Consider the following 19,325-nt stretch of genomic DNA (forward strand, 5'->3'; position numbering starts at 1 on the left):
ACGGAGGAGGCAGAGCCGCCGGCCAGATCAGTTGCCGGGCCACAGTCTGATAAGGGTTTCTCCCCTGTCGCAGGGAGATTGCGCAATAAGCTCGAGGTGATGCCAGATACAACCTCCCAGGCTTTCCCACTTAGACAGGGAACCGGTGGCCAGACCCAATACTGGCCGTTTTCAGCAGCTGACATTTACAATTGGAAACAACACAACCCTTCTTTCTCCAAAGATCCGGTGGCACTCACCGACCTAATAGAATCTGTTTTACTTACCCACCAGCCTACTTGGGATGACTGCCAACAGCTCTTACAGGCCCTCTTAACCTCAGAAAAAAAAAAAACAAAGAGTGTTCCTAGAGGCCAAAAAGCATGTTCTGGGAGATGATGGGCGTCCCACCCAGCTGCCTGAGGACCAAACTGGGATTTTAATACAGCTGAAGGTAAGGGACACCTACGCCTTTATCGCCAGTTGCTTCTAGCGGGTCTCCGAGGGGCTATACGACGCCCTACTAATTTGGCTCAGGTAAAACAGGTATTACAGGAAACAGGGGAAACTCCCTCCGCCTTTCTAGAGAGACTTAAGGAGGCCTACCGTATGTACACTCCCTATGACCCAGATGACCCAGGACAAATGACGAGTGTCTCTATGTCCTTCATCTGGCAGGCTGCTCCAGATATCAGGACTAAGTTACAGAGGTTAGAAAATTTACAGGGCTATACATTACAGGATTTACTTAAAGAAGCTGAAAAGATTTTTAATAAGAGAGAGATAAAAAAAAAAAACAAAGAATTGAGTCGAATCTTGGCCACCGTAGTACAGGGCCAAGAAAGGAAGGGAGATAGGGGGGAGCTCGAAAGGGGCTGAAGCTGGATAAAGATCAATGTGCCTATTACAAAGAGAAAGGGCACTGGGCCAGAGAGTGCCCCAAGAAGCCTGGCGGACCCCGAAAGCCTCGACCACAAACCTCCCTCTTGGCTCTAGATAAAGATTAGGGAGGTCAGGGCCAGGAGCCCCCCCCCCCCCGAGCCCAGGGTAACGCTTAAAGTTGGGGGGCAGCCGGTTACTTTCCTGGTAGACACAGGAGCCCAGCATTCAGTCCTCACCCAAGCTTCAGGACAACTCAGCGACCGGACGGCCTGGGTACAAAGAGCTACTGGTGAGAAACAATACCGATGGACTATGGACCGCCGGGTTCAGCTGGCTACTGGTAAGGTGACCCATTCCTTCTTACATGTTCCGGACTGCCCGTACCCTCTGCTGGGCCGTGACCTGCTCACCAAACTAAAAGCACAAATTCATTTTGAGGAAGGAGGGGCCCAAATAACTGGCCCCCACGGAACTCCCCTTCAAGTTCTAACCCTATGAACCGGGACAGGACACTGGCTTGGGCAGAGACTGGTGGGATGGGGTTGGCGCTCCAACAGCCCCCCTTAATTACAACTCCAGTCTCCATAAAACAATACCCCCTGTCACATAAAGCTTATCAAGGTATAAGGCCTCACATTATGAGGCTTCTGGATCAAGGCATCCTAGTCCCCTGCCGGTCGCCTTAGAATACGCCTCTTCTGCCTGTTAAAAAACCCGGCACTGGAGATTATAGGCCAATACAAGACTTGAGAAAGGTCAACAAGAGGATAAAAGATATTCATCCGACTGTTCCAAACCCTTGCAATTTGCTCAGTAACTGTTCATCGATGAGAAACAGGGGTATATGCTAAAGGGGTCCTAACACAAAGGTTGGGACCCTGAAAACGCCCTGTGGCCTACCTGTCTAAGAAATTGGACCCTGTGGCCTCCGGCTGGCCACCGTGCCTAAAGATGGTGGCTGCTATTGCTGTCCTGATCAAGGACGCTAGAAAATTGACTTTGGGACAGCCACTCACCATCCTAGCACCCCACGCAGTGGAGGCCTTGGTAAAGCAGCCCCCAGACCGCTGGCTCTCTAATTCTCGCACCAAGCCTTGTTACTGGATGCAGAACGGGTTCAGTTTGGGCCCGTAGTCGCCCTCAATCCTGCCACCTTGCTTCCTCTACCAGAGGAGGCAAAACAGCATGACTGCCTACAAATCCTCGCAGAAGTACATGGAACCAGGCCGGACCTATCGGACCAGCCTCTTCAGAATGCTGACCACACATGGTACACGGATGACAACAGCTTCTTGGCAGAGGGAGAGCGAAAGGCTGGAGCTGCGGTCACTACGGAGGACAAAGTGATTTGGGCGAAAGCCCTGCCTGCTGGTACCTCCGCACAACGGGCTGAACTCATCGCCTTGACTCAGGCGCTCAAGATGGCAAAAGGTAAGAGGCTAAATATATATACAGACAGCCGTTATGCCTTTGCCACGAAACACATCCACGGGGAGATCTACCGGAGGTGGGGGCTGCTCACATCTGAAGGTAAAGATATGGCTAAAATTCTGGCCCTCTTAGAAGCCCTATTCTTGCCCAAAAGACTGAGTATTATGTATTGTCCAGGACACCAGAAAGGGCACAACCCAGAGGCACGAGGAAACCGGCTGGCCGATGCCACGGCGCGAGAAGCGGCCATGAGCAAACAAATCTTGCCCTTAAATAGCCCAGACCAACCCACGCCCCCACCAGTGGGACAAACCAGTTGGGTTTACGCCCATGAGGACATAGAGCTCCTAAAAAAATGGGGGCCATCTACCACCCTCAACTAAAACAGTGGGTCTACAAAGGACTTTTGAATTGATCTCCTTTTTACATAAATTAACCCATTTGGGGTTTAAGAAGATGAAAACCTTACTAGATCGAGAAGAGATAAATCTGTGTTTTTTTTTGAATTGGGACAAAGCGATACAAAAGGTGACTGAGAGTTACAAAGCGTGCGCTCAGGTTAACCTGGGAAGGACCATGATTGGACAAGGAGTTCGTCCTAGGGGACACCGTCCCGACATCCATTGGGAAATTGATTTTACTGAAATTAAACCAGGTATATATACAAGTATCTCCTAGTGTTTATAGACACCTTCTCAGGATGGGTCGAAGCCTTCCCCACAAAGCACGAGACTACAAAAATGGTCACCAAGAAGCTCCTCGAGGAAATCTTTCCCAGGTATGACATGCCTCAAGCGTTGGGGTCGGACAACGGGCCCGCTTTCGTCTCCCAAGTAAGTCAGTTGGTGGCCAAATTGCTGGAGATTGATTGGAAATTACATTGTGCCTATAGACCCCAGAGTTCAGGTCAGGTAGAACACATGAATAGAACAATTAAGGAGACTTTATCCAAACTTACGCTTACAACTGGCTCAAAGGATTGGGTGGCCCTCCTTCCCCTAGTTCTATATCGGGCCCGGAATACCCCGGGCCCCCATGGTCTAACTCCTTTTAAAATAATGTATGGAACACCACCCCCATTTGTCCATTTCTTTGATTCAAACATTGCTGATTTTGCTGACAGCCCTTCTCTGAGGGCCCATTTACAGGCCCTACAGATTGTGCAGAGAGACGTCTGGGGACCTTTGGCCGCTGCTTACCAGGACAAGCTTGAGCATCCGGTGGTGCCACACCCGTTCCAGATTGGAGACACCGTGTGGGTACACAGACACCAGACCAAGAATCTCGAGCCACGGTGAAAAGGACCCTACACCGTCCTCCTGACTACCCCGACCGCCCTAAAGGTAGACGGAGTCTCGGCTTAGATCCACACACCACACGTCAAGGCAGTCCGGTCTGAGGAATTGACTAATCACAACACTACACCCCAGACATGGAGAGTTCAGCGCACTCCAAACCTTAAAGTTAAAACTCCTACGTGGCTCCTCCTAGCCCTTTTGTGGCCTAGAGTCAGTGGGGGAATAAGCCCCCACCAGACAGAAATTTCTTGACCAAGTCGAGTGAAAGATTTCACTCTAAGTTAGCAAAAAAATGGGGGAATGAAAGACCCCAGCTTAGCAGCAGTAACGCCATTTTGCAAGGCTGTACTTAAGATGACTGGTTCAGGGAAAGGTTAGAACACTGAGTACACAGCGGCTGCCAAGCAAGATATGTTTGGTTGAAGGCCTGGCAACAGGACGACTTCGGTTGAGCACCTGACAATGAAAAAAAGCCCCAGGAGAGGTCCCACACCCTGGTGGGGGGCCGAGTCAGTCGTTATGTTCCAAGAAGGTAGCTAAGAAACTTGCCCCCGGGCTGAACCCTTGGGGGGCCGAGTCAGCCGTTATGTTTCAAGAAGGTAGCTAGGAAACTTGCCCCCGGGCTAAACCCTTGCCATATTAGAATCCACCAATTATATCCCTGTAACCATGCATCTGCTTCTGTATGCTTGCTTCTGCTCCCCAAAATCCTATAAAAGCCCATCCTTGGTTCCGTGGGGCGCGCCAGTCCCCCGAGTGACTGAAGCGCCCACAGGTGCCTGTGCCTGTGTATCCCGACAATAAACCAAATCCTCTTGCTGATTGCATCCTGTGGTGTCTCGGTCTGGTCTTTAAAGTTGGAGGGTCTCCATCCCGAGGGAAAGTTCTCCCTGAGAGCTTTTCAAAAAAGACTTTAAATAGTTTAGTTATTTGTATTGTGTTTGAGAAGGGGGCATTTGTGCATATGCATGCCACCTGGCAGAGGTCAGAAGATGACATCAGATCCTCTGAGCCATCAAAGTGGGTACTGGGAACCAAATTCAGGTCCTCTGTAAGAGCAGTATGTGTGCTCTTAACACTGAGTCACCTCTCCTGACCCCATATATCTTTATCTTCACACATATATTTTTCTGTATGGCTCTGCTGTTCTCTGCAACTCAATTATTAAATGCAGGCATTGCTTACAGTGTGTACTGTGAGTTGTGCATAATATAAATATATAAATATAAATAATATAATATAAATAATATTGGATACGGCTTGCATTTTATGAAGGTTTTAAAGAACAGGGTCTCATTGTATAGGCCATGCTGGCCTGACACATACAGTCCTTCTGCCTCATTTTCCCATGGACTGGGATTACAGGCGTGTACCACTAGACCTGGTTTATGTAATCCTGGGGTGGGGGTATAGGGCATATTGGTAGCAATGCAATCAGATCTGTGTCATGGCCCAAAGGAGGATGCTGTATATTGTGAGGAAAAGGAAACATGGGGTTCAGAAGTCCTTAATTAAGCAGTGATACCTTCTGATCTCTCTGGCTTCATAAGCCAGGCCTTGGCTAGTGTTGTCACCTACTCTGTTGCTAATGAGATCACATACTAGTCTTTCTTGGAGTGTTGTGGCTTTCCTAGATAACTCAGCTAACCTGAGCTCCCACTAGCCAGTTTGAGACGACATTGTGATGGCCATAAGAATTTCTTAATGCCAGACTATATCAAAGAGAGACCCAGCAAAGCACAAGAAGTCAAGGCTACTCCATAGCATGCTGCTGCATCAGTCTCTGAATCTGTCCTGTATGTGCACCTGGAAAGCAGCTGGTTCAATACTGATATGGACAGTGAGGTGGTTTTACAAAAGAAACCACCACCTCAGCACCTCATGGTACCTTCTCCAAAATTGACCATTAATCAGCCACAAAACAGATACAAGAAGATTGAAATAATAACATGCATCCTATCAGATCACCACAGACTAAGGCTGGTCTTCAATAACAACAAAAACGACAGAAAGCTCACATACACATGGAAGCTCAATGATAACTTGGTCAAGAAAGAAATTAAAGACTTTTTAGAATTTAATGAAAATGAAGGCACAACATACCAACACTTATGGGACACAATGAAAGCAGTGCTAAGAGGAAAACTCATAGCTCTGAGTGCTTCCAAAAAGAAACTGGAGAGAGCATACACTAGCAGCTTGACAGCACACCTGAAATAGAATAAAAAGTAGCAAATACACCCAGAGGAGTAGACAGCAGTAAATAATCAAAACCCAGGGCTGAAATCAGCCAAGTAGAAACAAAAAGAACTGTACAAAGAATCAACAAAACCAGGAGCTGGTTCTTTGAAAAAATCAAAAGGGTTTGAGATAAACCCATAGTCAGACTAACCAGAGGGCACAAACAGTATGCAAATTAACAAAATCATAAATGATAAGGGAGATATAACAACAGAAACAGGAAATTCAAAAAATTATCAGATCCTACTACAAAAGCCTTTACTCAGAAAAACTAGAAAATCTGGAGGAAATAGACAATCTTCTAGACAGATAACCAGGTACCAAAGTTAAATCAGGATCAGATAAACCATCTAAACAGTCCCATGACCCCTAAAGAAATAGAAGCAGCCATTAAAAGTCTCCCAACCAAAAAACAAACAAACAAAACAAAACAAACAAACAAACAAAGCCCACAACCAGATAGGTTTAGTGCAGAATTATATCAGACCTTCAAAGAAGACATAATACCAATACTCTTCAAACTATTCCACAAAATAGAAATGGAAGAAACATTACCCAACTTGTTCTATGAAACCACGATGGTGCTTAAACCTAAATCACACATAGACCAAAGAAAGAGAACTTCAGACCAATTTTGCTTATGAATATCAATGCAAAATACTCATTATAATTCTCTAAACTGAATCCAAGAACACATCAAAACTATCATCCATCATGTTCAAGTAGGCTTCATCCCATGGATGCAAGAATGTTTCAATATAAAGAAATCCATCATCATAATCCACTATATAAAAAAACTCAAAGAAAAACACATGATCATCCTATTAGATGCTTAGAAGGCATTTGACAAAATTCAACACCCCTTCATGATAAAAGTCTTGGAAAGATCAGGAATTCAAGGCCCATGCCTAAACATAGTAAAAGCAATATATAGCAAACCAGTAGCCAATGGAGAGAAACTTGAAGCAATCCCACTAAAATCAGGGACTAGACAAGGCTGTCCACTCTCTCCCTACCTATTCAGATAGTACTTGAAGTCCTAGCCAGAGCAATTAGACAATAAAAGGAAGTCAAAGGGATATAAATTGGAAAGGAAGAAGTCAAAATATCACTATTTGCAGATGATATGATAGTGTACTTAACTGACCCCAAAAGTTCAGACCAGAGAATTCCTAAACCTGATAAACAACATCAGCAAAGTGGCTGGATATAAAATTAACTCAAACAAATCAGTAGCCTTCCTCTACTCAAAGAATAAACAGACTGAGAAAGAAATTAGGGAAGTGACACCCTTCACAATAGTCACAAACAACATAAAATACCTTGGTGTGACTCTAACCAAGCAAGTGAAAGATCTGTATGATAAGAACTTCAAGTCTCTGAAGAAAGAAATCAAAGAAGATCTCAGAAGATGGAAAGATCTCCCATGCTCGTGGATCGGCAGGATTACTATAGTAAAAATGGCCATCTTGCCGAAAGCAATTCCTATCAAAATTCCAACTCAATTTTTCATAGAGTTAGAGCAATTTGCAAATTTATTTGGAATAAAAAAAAAAACCCAGGATAACAAAAACTATTCTCAACAATAAAAGAACTTCTGGGAGAATCACTATCCCTGACCTCAAGATGTATGACAGAGAAGTCATGATAAAAACTGCATGGTATTGGTACAGAGACAGACAGATAGACCAGTGGAATAGAATTGAAGACCCAGAAATGAACCCACAGGCCTATCTATGGTCACTTGATCTTTGACAAAGGAGCTAAAAACATCCAGTGGAAAAAAGATAGCATTTTCCACAAATGGTGTTGGTTCAACTGGCAGGTCAACATGTAGAAGAATGCAAATTGATCCATTCTTATCTCCTTGTTCAAAGCTCAATCCAAGTGGATCAAGGACCTCCACATAAAACCAGATACACTCAGAAGCCGTGGCAGGACAATGGAGGCTGAGGTAAAGATCTCGCTCTGTGTATTTACAGGTTGTTATCAATGTTCCTAAGGGATAGATGGTACCGGGCTTTGTATGTTTAAGTGGGCAATTATATCTTATCAATTGGATCTGAGATTATTTTGTTGTGTGTTCTTTTATGTGATGGTTTGAATGTAGGAAAGTGTGCGACGGCAGGAGACACTGGGCCGCCTAGGAGTTGGGATGTGTTTCTGCCAAGATATCTAGCAGATATCTTGGGGCACCGCGGTGCTGGACCTAGTGAGGTAAAAGACACCAATACTTTTTTTATTTTTTATATTTTTACAACAACAGATGGCGAACCAATGTGATGGGCAAGAATCCACTAGTAATCCTAAGAGTTGAGAGAAAGTTTTTATTTTCTAAGAGGAGGCCAGCGCCATGTTAAGTCATGTGATATCTCAAGCGAGGGGGGGGGGGATTTAACAAAGAAACAGGGAAGTAGCCTGGGCTGGCAGGTTGTAGGTCCCCTGCTGTGTGATAAGTAATGGCAGCTCAGAAAGTTGGAGATTAAAGCTGCTTTTTAAAGAAAGTTGTTTAGAAAGTCTTTCAGGACACTCATATTCTTTTTAATGTGGGCTCAACAGGAATTTTGGGTTGAAATCCTAGTTAGACAAGCTACTTCTTAATTACAGGTATTATTAAAAGGTGATTAAGTTTGTTTTTAGAAAGAAGAGAGTAAAGAGATTACCTGAATCAGATGGGGCTTTTCATCCATGGTTCAGAACATAGATAGGGAAAAATTAGTCACTACCTCCAAGTAGAGAGTTGTGATGAATGTCTGTTAACACCAGGCAGAGTGAATGCAGACATATATTATAGAAGTTATTAAGGATAAAGAAAAATCTGTGGCTCCGGGTAGAGAGCTTAACAGATGGATATATTTTGGGCTAAAGTTCTGGTTTGATATGTTGCTTATTGATATCGTAATTGATAGAAAGTATTTGGTTTGTTTTATGAATTACCCCGCTAAAGGCCATATGGCTCGTTAATGCCGGCTAGCGAGGGTTTGTGGTTACTTTTGATATTTACAACAGGAGGCTTGAATTCTCTTAACGTGGGCTCCACGGGAATTTTGGGTTAATTTCCTGATATCACAGAATACAAAAGCCTATCAGGCTCATTGTTTAGCTTACTTCCTTTTTAAAAAATTGTTTAGTCTTCATGATGGGTTTGACTTTGAGTTTTATGGTTATATTATTACTCTGGGAGAGAGTGCAAGATACAAGCTTTTCTGGTTTCAGTCTAAGGAACAAAGTATTTTGGAAGAAAGATTTTGTCTTTGTGTTTTTAAAAAGAGTGATTAGGCTCTGGAAACCTCACAGAGTCTTACTGATCAGATTTGATAGAGGTAGACCGCCTGAAAAAATTAATTCAAGAGGATCAAACAAAAAGAGAGATTCTAAACTTTTGTCTTGAGAGTTGTATTTTACAGAGTGTGCCTACTTGGATTCCTGGTCTCAAGGACTTTCAGCTGGGTCCAGTCAGGACACATCGGCTACGGCATTTGCTTCATTCTTCCTATCCCCTACACCCAAGGATTTCTCAACGCCCATGTACAGCTTGAAGAAGTTATAAAGGAGTCGTTGCCCCAATTCTCTACTTTGGGGGGCTGAAAGTGGTTATTCTAAAGTTGTTTTTATGAGGAATTTAGAAATGGATGTAATTTAACAGGGAGGAATTAGCTAGATTGAGTTGTACAGTCATAATCTCATTTTGTAACTAAGCTAAAATCATATATTTGCTTTGGAATAGAATTTATTTGTCAAAAAAGTTTAAAAGCACAAGGTTTAGAGCCAGTCCTTCTATTAATGTCATTACAAACTTCTGAGTTGATTACACATGTGAGTTAAAGGCTAAATGGCAAATATATTGCTGACTTTGTGAGAGTACTTTCAAGATATTATTAAGATATAAAGACAACAGGGGTTAGGGATTTAGCTCAGCGGTAGAGCGCTTGCCTAGCAAGCGCAAGGTCCTGGGTTCGGTCCCCAGCTCCGAAAAAAAGAAAAAAAAAAAAAAAAAGACAACAGTACAGATTGTCTTATATAGGTAGATGGTTTTAAAAAACGCCAGAAATCCACAAAATTTGAGATTTAAAGTTATTTATCTTTTGTTGAGACATATCTGCTCCTAACAGTTACCCTTTGGTGGATTTAATGAAGAATGTGAACATCTCTACCTCCAGGTAAGGCAATACTTTGTGGCTAGGCAGCCACTGTACAAAACTACCTGTTTCATCTGCAGACTAATACTGTCCAGAAAAGGACAAATTATGCAGAATAATTGACTGATAAACTCTGCCAAGACAGGGTGATCAGCCCTTCAAAATCTGCATTTCAAGAGTCTGTCAGTTGATTTTGGGCCAGAAGGCTAAAGACTTGCACTCACATGTTGCTAACAGGGGACTGTGCTAGCGGAGATTTGTCTCTACAACCTCTCAATTCTGGAGCCATGTTAGGCTTCTTTTTAACTGATATAGTGATGGACTGGGTGTTGAGTATATCACATGTTTTATAAATTGCAGAATGGAAATAATTGTACTCAATTTATATATAGTGAAAAGGCTTTTTTAACTGGACAAAAAGGGGGAAATGTTGTGGTTTGCCCTGGAGTTATCTGTATTTTGATGCTAATTCCACTGCCCCAAGGACAGCTGCCTAGTCACATACTCAGGAATCAGGTGACTTCACCGAAACCTCCCCACTGAATTTGTAAAATACAGGTGAGGGCAGGTACAGGATAGAAGGAGGCCTGTCATTGGACGAGAAGGATGGATGGGCGGGAGAGTAGTTTGAAGGAGGGGGACTGGAATGGTAAGGAAGAGATAGGAGGGAGAGAGAAGGGGAGAGGTTGTGGCAGGACAACGGAGGCTGACATAAAGATCTCATTCTGTGTGTTTACAGGTTGTTATCAATGTTCCTAAGGGATGGATGGGCTTTGTATGTTTAAGTGGGCAATTATATCTTATCAATTGGATCTTAAAAAAAAAACCAGATACACTCAAACTAACAGAAGAAGAAGTGGGGAAGAGCCTCGAACACATGAGCACTGGGGAAATTTTCCTGAACAGAACACCAATGGCTTATGCTCTAAAATTAACAATTGACAAATGGAACCTCATAAAATTGCAAAGCTTCTATTAGGCAAAGGACACTGTCAATAGGACAAAACGGCAACCAGCAGACTTGGGAAAGATCTTTACCAATCCTACATCTGATAGAGGGCTAATATCCAATATATACAAAGAATTCAAGAAGTTAAACTCCAGAGAACCAAATTACCCTATTAAAAATGGGGTACAGAGTTAAACAGAGAATTCTCAACTGAGGAATACTGAATGGCCAAGAAGCACCTAAAGAAATGTTCAACGTCATCAGGGAAATGTAAATCAAAACAACCCTGAAATTCCACCTCACACTAGTCAGAATGGCTAAGATCAAAAACTCAGGTAACAGCAGATGCTGAACAGGATGTGGAGAAAGAGAAACAGTTCTCCATTGCTGGTAGTATTGCAAGCTGGTACAACCACTCTGGAAATCAGTCTGGAGGTTCCTCAGAAAATTGGACATAGTTCTACATGAGGATACAGCTATACCACTCCTGGGCATATACCTAAAAGATGCTCCAACATAGTTCTATTATGTTCAGAGCAGCGTTATTTATAATAGCCAGAAGCTCCTTCAAAAGAGGAATGTATACAGAAAATGTACATCTATACAATGGAGTACTACTCAGCTATTAAAACAATGGCTTCATGAGATTCATAGGCAAATGGATAGAACTAGAAATTATCATCCTGAGTGAGGTAACCCAAACACTAAAGAACACACATGGTATGCACTCATAGATAAGTGGATATTAGCCCAAAAGCTCAGAATACCCAAGATACAATTCACAGACCACATGAAACTCAAGAAGAAGGAAGGCCTTCAGTCTTAGAAGGGGGAACAAAATACTCATAGGAGAAAATACAGAGACAAAGTATGGAGCAGAGACTGAAGGAAAGGCCATCCAGTAACTGCCCCACCTGGGGATTCATCCCATATACAGACACCAAACCCAGACACTATTGCAGATGCCAAGAGGTGTTTGCTGATAAGAGCCTAATAAAGCTGTCTCCTGAGAGGCTTGCCTGAGCCTGACAAACATAAGAGGCAGAATACTTGCAGCCAACCATTGGTCTGAGCACAGTCCAATGAAGGAATTAGAGAAAGAACTGAAGGAGCTGAAGGGGTTTGCAATCCCGTAGGAACAACAATATCAACCCCAGAGCTCCCAGGGACTAAAGCACCAACCAAAGAGTACACATGGGGACCCATGACTCCAGCCACATATGTATCAGAGGATGGCCTTGTGGGGCATCAATAGGAGGAGAGGCTCTTGATCCTGTGATGGCTCAATGTCCCATGTAGGAGAATGCCAGGGTGGGGAGGGTGGTAGTGGATGGGTGGGAGAGCACCTTCATAGAAGCAGGGGGAGGGAGGATAGGATGGGGGGTTGCAGAGGGGAAACCAGGAAGGAGGATAGCATTTGAAATGTAAATAAATAAAATATCCAAGAAAAACAAAAATAAACAAATAAATAGAAAACCAAAACCAGACAACAACAGAAACCAGGGAAAGGGAGCTAGGTCCTAACTAGTACAGAGTCCATACAGATAATGGCTTTGCTCGTCTCCATCCCACAGCTCATGGCTATGATAGGTATGGGCTCTGCCTACCTCTCTACGCTGTGGAGAGAGTGGTGTGGTATACCAAGTTACAGTAGGGCATGGGGCCTAGATTCTGAATCCCTGGTTTTGAATCCTGGCTAATTCCCTTTCTGTGTGACATTAGGGAGATACCTTAACCTGTCTTTCAGTTTTCCCACATATAAAATTATAGGTTCCTTTATAATAACCAACTAATTAGGTCACTACATAAAGAACTTCTTAGAGCACCAACTGAGACAAACATTCAAAACAGCAATGATTATTATTCTGTTACCTGAATCTCCCCATCTTGGTCTTCAAGAACTTACATGAAATGGCTGGCATTTCCCCTAAGTATAGCATTAGGTGGACTGACAACCCTTACTGACTGTTCTTCGTACAAGACTGCTGTTGCTGCACTTCAGTCCTGGAGTTCGATAATCAATAAAACATAACGAAAGAGAGTATAATAACAAAGGCTGGGCATGGCTCCCTGTGTAAAGTTTGATTCTTAAATCCTACGGTGTTGGCTGGAGAGATGGCCCAGTGGTTAAGAGCACTGACTGCTCGTCCAGAGGTCCTGAGTTCAATTCCCAGCAACCACATGGTGGCTCACAACCACCTGTAATGGGGTCTGATGCCCTCTTCTGGTGTGTCTGAAGAGAGTGACAGTGTACTCATATACATTAGATAAATAAATAAATCTTTAAAAAGTCCAAACCCACTGTTAAAATCCTATGGTGGAAGAAGAGAAGCAACCACCAGAAGCAGCTCTGGCCCTCACACATGCCTGCATTTCCAGGAGTGCAGTCAGCTCTGGCCTTCACACATGCCTGCATTTCCAGGGGTACAGTCAGCTCTGGCCTTCACACATGCCTGCATTTCCAGGGGTGCAGTCAGCTCTGGCCTTCACACATGCCTGCATTTCCAGGAGTGCAGTCAGCTCTGGCCTTCACACATGCCTGCATTTCCAGGGGTACAGTCAGCTCTGGCCTTCACACATGCCTGCATTTCCAGGGGTGCAGTCAGCTCTGGCCTTCACACATGCCTGCATTTCCAGGGGTGCAGTCAGCTCTGGCCTTCACACATGCCTGCATTTCCAGGGGTACAGTCAGCTCTGGCCTTCACACATGCCTGCATTTCCAGGGGTGCAGTCAGCTCTGGCCTTCACACATGCCTGCATTTCCAGGGGTGCAGTCAGCTCTGGCCTTCACACATGCCTGCATTTCCAGGGGTACAGTCAGCTCTGGCCTTCACACATGCCTGCATTTCCAGGGGTGCAGTCAGCTCTGGCCTTCACACATGCCTGCATTTCCAGGGGTGCAGTCAGCTCTGGCCTTCACACATGCCTGCATTTCCAGGGGTACAGTCAGCTCTGGCCTTCACACATGCCTGCATTTCCAGGGGTGCAGTCAGCTCTGGCCTTCACACATGCCTGCATTTCCAGGGGTGCAGTCAGCTCTGGCCTTCACACATGCCTGCATTTCCAGGGGTACAGTCAGCTCTGGCCTTCACACATGCCTGCATTTCCAGGGGTGCAGTCAGCTCTGGCCTTCACACATGCCTGCATTTCCAGGGGTGCAGTCAGCTCTGGCCTTCACACATGCCTGCATTTCCAGGGGTGCAATCATTGAAGGGTTTGTAGAAGCTGGAGTGCAGTTCAGCAAAAAAGTTCTTTCCTAACATGCCTAAGGTCCTAAGTTCAGTCCTTAGCACTACCAAAAAAAAAAAAAAAAAAAAAGGTATCTGAATTTCTACTCTTCCGTTCTTCTTTTCTGCCACAGCCGTGATCCCCCAGACTTTCCAGCAGAAATAAGCTTCTGTCCTTTATAAATTACCTACTTTCTGATATTTTGCTTTGGAGGCACAAAAGAATATCCAATAAAGTGTTAGGTATAGGTTGGAATTTGTCTTGGATGTCACCGTGTGCACACGACGTGTGTGTGAGAGCAGAGGCTCCCGTGCCAAAGCGTGTGTGACCAGTGAATTCTTGTACAGCGTTAGAATTTCTCACTTGTTATATGTTAGATGGTTTTTAAGGCCGTCAAATAGGGAAACAAAAGTAGCTGTTTCAAATTAAGTTTAGCTTATCCATATACTAAAACTATTAGACATTTTCAATGATGTCCCATGTGTTTATAAACTGGATCATGCAATTCAACATCTAACAACAATGTGATTTAAAGTTAGATATTTAAACCATCCATGACTATTTGCCAAGGAACTCCAAACACATATATTTTTCCATACATTTTTGAGACACATGTATAAGTTATGCTCCATAGATGTTTCATAAATCCAAGTGCTAACACTGACTCACATGAGCATCCTTTTTACCTGTTAAGAAGGTTCTCTACTTCTTGAACTTCTGGTATGGTCACTGCGTCATTGGGAAGGACACGGGGCTGAAATTTTCTATCTTGGAAATCATACAGCATCACAATGATAAGGCTGTTCAACTGATCTGGCTACCAAGGGGAAACACACATGAAGAAAAAATGAACAATATCCCAGGGTTTGAGATATAACTCAGAGTAGAAGGCTTGCCTAGGTGAATGAAGTCTTAGGTTTGACCCCCGAAGCATGAGCATGAATATGGATGAGAGCAGTGTTTTTTATTCAGTTATTTTTCATAACAGAATAGGAACATGATTGTTTTTTACACAGTATGGTTAGATTTAGAAATAGAGAAAGTCTTCAAAAGAAGTATCTAGTGTGAGAGGATAAACCTTCTCAAAAAGGACAGTTTGAGATGTAGGAGTCAAAACGACAGGACTGGGGTCAAAACGCAAGTCTTAGAAGTAGGAAGGAACACATGTTTTAAAGAAGGCTCAACATAATGCAGAGCATTACTTAGGTCTGAGGGAGTCTGCATACTTTCTCTACACAGTGAGGCCGACCAATTCTGAACGTTGTTTACTTACGATTGTGGTACTTGAGAAGATATCGGTATCTATTAATATACTTTCCAAAATATCTTGATCTGCAAGACAAGGGAAAAGCCTGCTACCCAAAATATGAAACACACTTTCTAAGCAATGTAAAACTACTTTCACATGTAAAATGCACCTCAATTCCTAATAAATCATAGTAAGTCGTTAGAGTCTTCATGAACCCTGCACTTTCAGGGTTCAGGTTCTGCACAGATTCAAAGCACTATTTGAATAATTAAAGTAATCATAAAGGAGTTCTAGTCTTTAATTTATGACTTTTGAAAGACATTAAAGAAGATATAACTAGTAATATTGAACAGTAGGGCTGGAGAAATGGCTGAGCAGTTAAGAGTGCTGGTTGCCCTTCCAGAGGATCCTGGTTTGAGTCCCAGGACCCAAAGTGTGGCTCACAACTGGCTGTAACTTTATTTCCAAGGGAATCTGGTGCCCTCTTCTGGCCTCCATTGGCACTGTATGCACAACCATGTACATAAAAGTAGTTAAAATGTTAAACCTTTCTCTTTCCGGTTTTAAGTATTGCTGACATGTTGTATTAATTATTAAGTATTGTTAATATTTTGTTCTGAGTTTTTGTTCTGCTTATGAGAGAGGTTAGTTTATTTTAACATCCTTGTGTTAGTTATCAAGGTTTTTGTTAGCCTTATGATGGGAAATGTTCCTCTTCTTCTCTTCCTTTATTAGACATAATTGTAACTTAAGTATCTGGTAAAACTCACTAACGAAGGCACAGATGAGATATTTAATCCAAGACCGAAATGACAGGAGTTGCCATGTGAGGATCTGCGTAAGGACAGTAATCCAAACAGCAAAGAACAGAAAAACTACTCCGTAGGTGCTTGGTGGGAACTGGTAATCAAATTTCTACCCCCACCCCCAGGTTTGTGAGTATTTTTGATACACTTCAACTATAAGCATAATGTATGTTTTAATAAGGCAAACAGAAAGGAAGCCCTAGCTTTAATTCATCCAACATCCATGGGAAAAAAAAACCTAACGTATTGTAGACACTGGATTTCAGTCTTTATTTGGGAAATGAGAAAATCGAAGAAGACTAATTTTGGAGTGGAGACTATAATTCTCACAGGAAATCTTTTGGGAAACATTATACCTATTCAAGCCACCAACTTTGGAGACAGTTATGCTCTAATTTCATTTATAAGTAAAATCTCAGTTTTTGACACAGAAACTATAATTTCCAAAAGCGTGACAGACTTCTGACATGGAAGGGGTGTGCAGGCTATAAAACGTTGACCACTGGAGACATTGTAAAATCACAGGGGCAGAATGAAGGAAAACAGTACATGATTTCACCAATGTTACTCTCGTTTTTTAGGACTCTTGCAAAAAACAGTCACCTCTGTCTGCCTTTCGAATTAACTTTAGATATCTAAAGTTATATAACATTCTTACTCTGACGTATCAATTTAAAGCTATGCTTTATCCAATGTATTCTAAGTTTTGGGCAAGTGAAGGAAACTCAATACCCATATTAATAAAATAAAAAAAAAAAATCTACAAAGAAACACAGAGACACACACACAGCCCTCCTCGTAGTAGCAATATCTGGTTAGGCCCTATCTACAGTGACCCTTCCACATGGGAGCTGGCAGTTAACTACCATGAAGGAACCGTGGAAATTTGAGTCTGGCACTTTGGAGGCAAATTAGAAAGGAGAAACCTACTTAAACATGGCACTCCAAATTAAAGCTGTTGGCTAAGAATTGAATAATCTTGATTGGGTTGACTTAGTCCTAGTATTCACTGTTTAAAGACTGTACTTTTCTTCTTCTGTCTCTCCGCCGTCCCTCTCCCTTGAATTTGTCAGGCCTCATGAACTTAAAATCAAGGTGGACATACAGAGGAACACAGTGAGCTACATCTGGAGTGTTCGAGTGGTTAAGGTGGAAATTCCTACTCTTCCCATTAATGGAACTGTGTCTAGGTTTCATTGATGTTTGTGTGTGTGTGTGTGTGTGTGTGTGTGTGTGTGTGTGTGTGTGTGTGTGTGTGTTGTTGTTGTTGTTGTTGTTGTTGTTGTTGTTGTTTTCCTTTTTGAGAAGGGTCTGGCTCTATAGCCCATCCTGACTTGGAACTGCAAATCCTCCAGACTTAGCAGCTGGGCTTACAGGCCTAGACAACCATGCTGACTCCTGTTCATTTCATGACTTCACTATACCTATCTGACAAGTGCAGTAACACTCTGTAGTTTCCCTTAGAATCCTTCATTTTTAAACGGTTGTAATTCACCAAAGATACACACACGACTAAAAAATGGTGTGTCTGAAGGGCTAGGCTACGTTCTGCATCCCATTAATTTCCTTGCTTTCTCGCCCCATTACCCCCTCTCTACTCGCCTGCCTCCCCATCCCCTACCCCCCAGCCTCTGGTAACCTCCAAAACCGGTATTACTCACACTTCAGGGTACTGAAAGCCAACTCATAGGACAAACGCTGAAAAGAATCTTCCTCGGCCTGGGTCCAGGAGGACGGCAAGAGTTCATCCCCGTAATTTATGATGACTTTGTCTGCTGGCCTTTGGATTCGAATACCCTGAAAAATGTTTGCCGCCGTAACGTACACGGAGTCTGGATAGCTAGATTTTTCTAGCGCAGCTGAAGGTTTTCTCTTGGAAACTAAATCCCCTGACATCTCTAGGGAAGCGAGTTGGGAGAGCTCCTCCATATTTTCTTGGTCAAAAAAGTCCATTGCACTGTTCGGATCCAACATGTTTGCCTCTGATGTCAACTGCCCCTGATGTCAATAACTCAAGCTTCAGGTTCAATTCAGGTGGTTCAGGGAGATTGCTATCCTTGTAGTCTTAAGCATGGTCTCTGAGAAAAGAAAGGGTTACCTTGGTAAATCTCTTTCTACAGCACCTCTCTTGATTGCCCCTTTCTTGCGGCATATACTACTAGCCCATCGGAACACCCCATACTTCCAACTGCAAGGAAAACTTGCACTCAGGGATGGAAGGAACAACTAGAGATCCTCCCACCCCACCCCCACCCTCTCTCCCACCCCCAGGGTGAATTTCACCACAGCCCATTAAGGACAGACCCACTAGGTCCCCCTGGCCTCGCACCCTCAGCATCCAAGGGAAAAAGGTCCTACCACCTTCTCCGCGAATCCGCCCTTCTCTAAGGTTGGGATGTTTCCCCGGGGCTCTGGGGCTGAAGACGCGGCAACCTCTGTACTTGGGGCGCTGGAGGCAGAACCAGGCCCTCGGGAGCCCCGGGAGGCGACCGCCCGCGGAGGCCGTTTAATTCAAGTACAGCCACACCACCCGCGGGGTTCGGGCGTGGGGGAAAGCGCTCGGCGCCCGCGCCCGCTACGTTCGGGTCCCTGAGGGAAACGCTGCCTCCTCAAGCGCGTCTTCGGGCTCCGGGGGGACACTGCTCAGGACCGGCCCTCGGCTCTCGGGATCCCTCAAAGAAGGCTCTGGGTCCCTGAGGGGACGCTTCTCGCGACCACCCCGGGCTCTTGCAGCCAACCTAGCGGGTACAGCAGCAGGAAGCCAGGAGCTGGGTCCGTACTCGACCCTGGCTACCGAAATTTCCTCTAAGTCTTCTAGAGGCGTGAGCGGGTGCGGCAGGGTGCCCGGATCTCCATGGCAACGGGGGTGGGGGTGGGGCTGTGCTCCAGGCTTTCCGAGTGGGATCTGCTAGAAGTGACTCTTCACCAGTTTCTTGTACTCGTGACAGCCCTTCAGTCCCTCTTGGAAGTCAGGCCAGGGTTCCTGAGCACTCAAGCTTGGTTTCCTTCGTTAAACACTTAGGGATATTTTGAAGTAGATGGTGTAGTTCTGCGGCTTAACTCTCAGGCACCTGAGGCCCCCATTGAAATGCAGATGGCTGGACCCATCTCCGGGATTCTGAG

The 19,325-nt window shown here is 44.1% G+C and overlaps 1 protein-coding gene and 1 long non-coding RNA gene across 12 annotated transcripts in view; one reads left to right on the top strand and one right to left on the bottom strand.

Moving 5' to 3' along the window:
- Nsun7 (NOP2/Sun RNA methyltransferase family member 7) overlaps window positions 1-19,070 on the bottom strand; it is a 62,600-nt gene extending 43,530 nt beyond the window's left edge. For 4 of the 11 annotated variants that reach the window (XM_087583064.1, XM_087583066.1, XM_087583063.1 and 1 more), the window contains exons 1-4: window positions 18,561-19,070; window positions 17,864-18,280; window positions 15,421-15,479; window positions 14,834-14,964 (exon numbers count right to left, since the gene is read on the bottom strand). In XM_087583064.1, the coding sequence (XP_087439190.1) occupies window positions 14,834-14,964; window positions 15,421-15,479; window positions 17,864-18,176 (503 nt within the window). In that variant the 5' untranslated portion in view covers window positions 18,177-18,280; window positions 18,561-19,070. 11 annotated transcript variants of the gene reach the window in all.
- On the top strand, window positions 2,775-4,417 carry LOC148001328 (uncharacterized). Its single transcript, XR_015637427.1, has 2 exons — window positions 2,775-3,070; window positions 3,416-4,417. It is a non-coding gene; the product is annotated as an uncharacterized LOC148001328 (long non-coding RNA).
- Window positions 19,071-19,325: the final 255 nt, after the last annotated feature.

This window comes from Rattus norvegicus, chromosome 14 (assembly GCF_021556685.1).
Source record: "Rattus norvegicus strain SHRSP/BbbUtx chromosome 14, alternate assembly SHRSP_T2T, whole genome shotgun sequence".
Classification (NCBI taxonomy): Eukaryota; Metazoa; Chordata; class Mammalia; order Rodentia; family Muridae; genus Rattus; species Rattus norvegicus.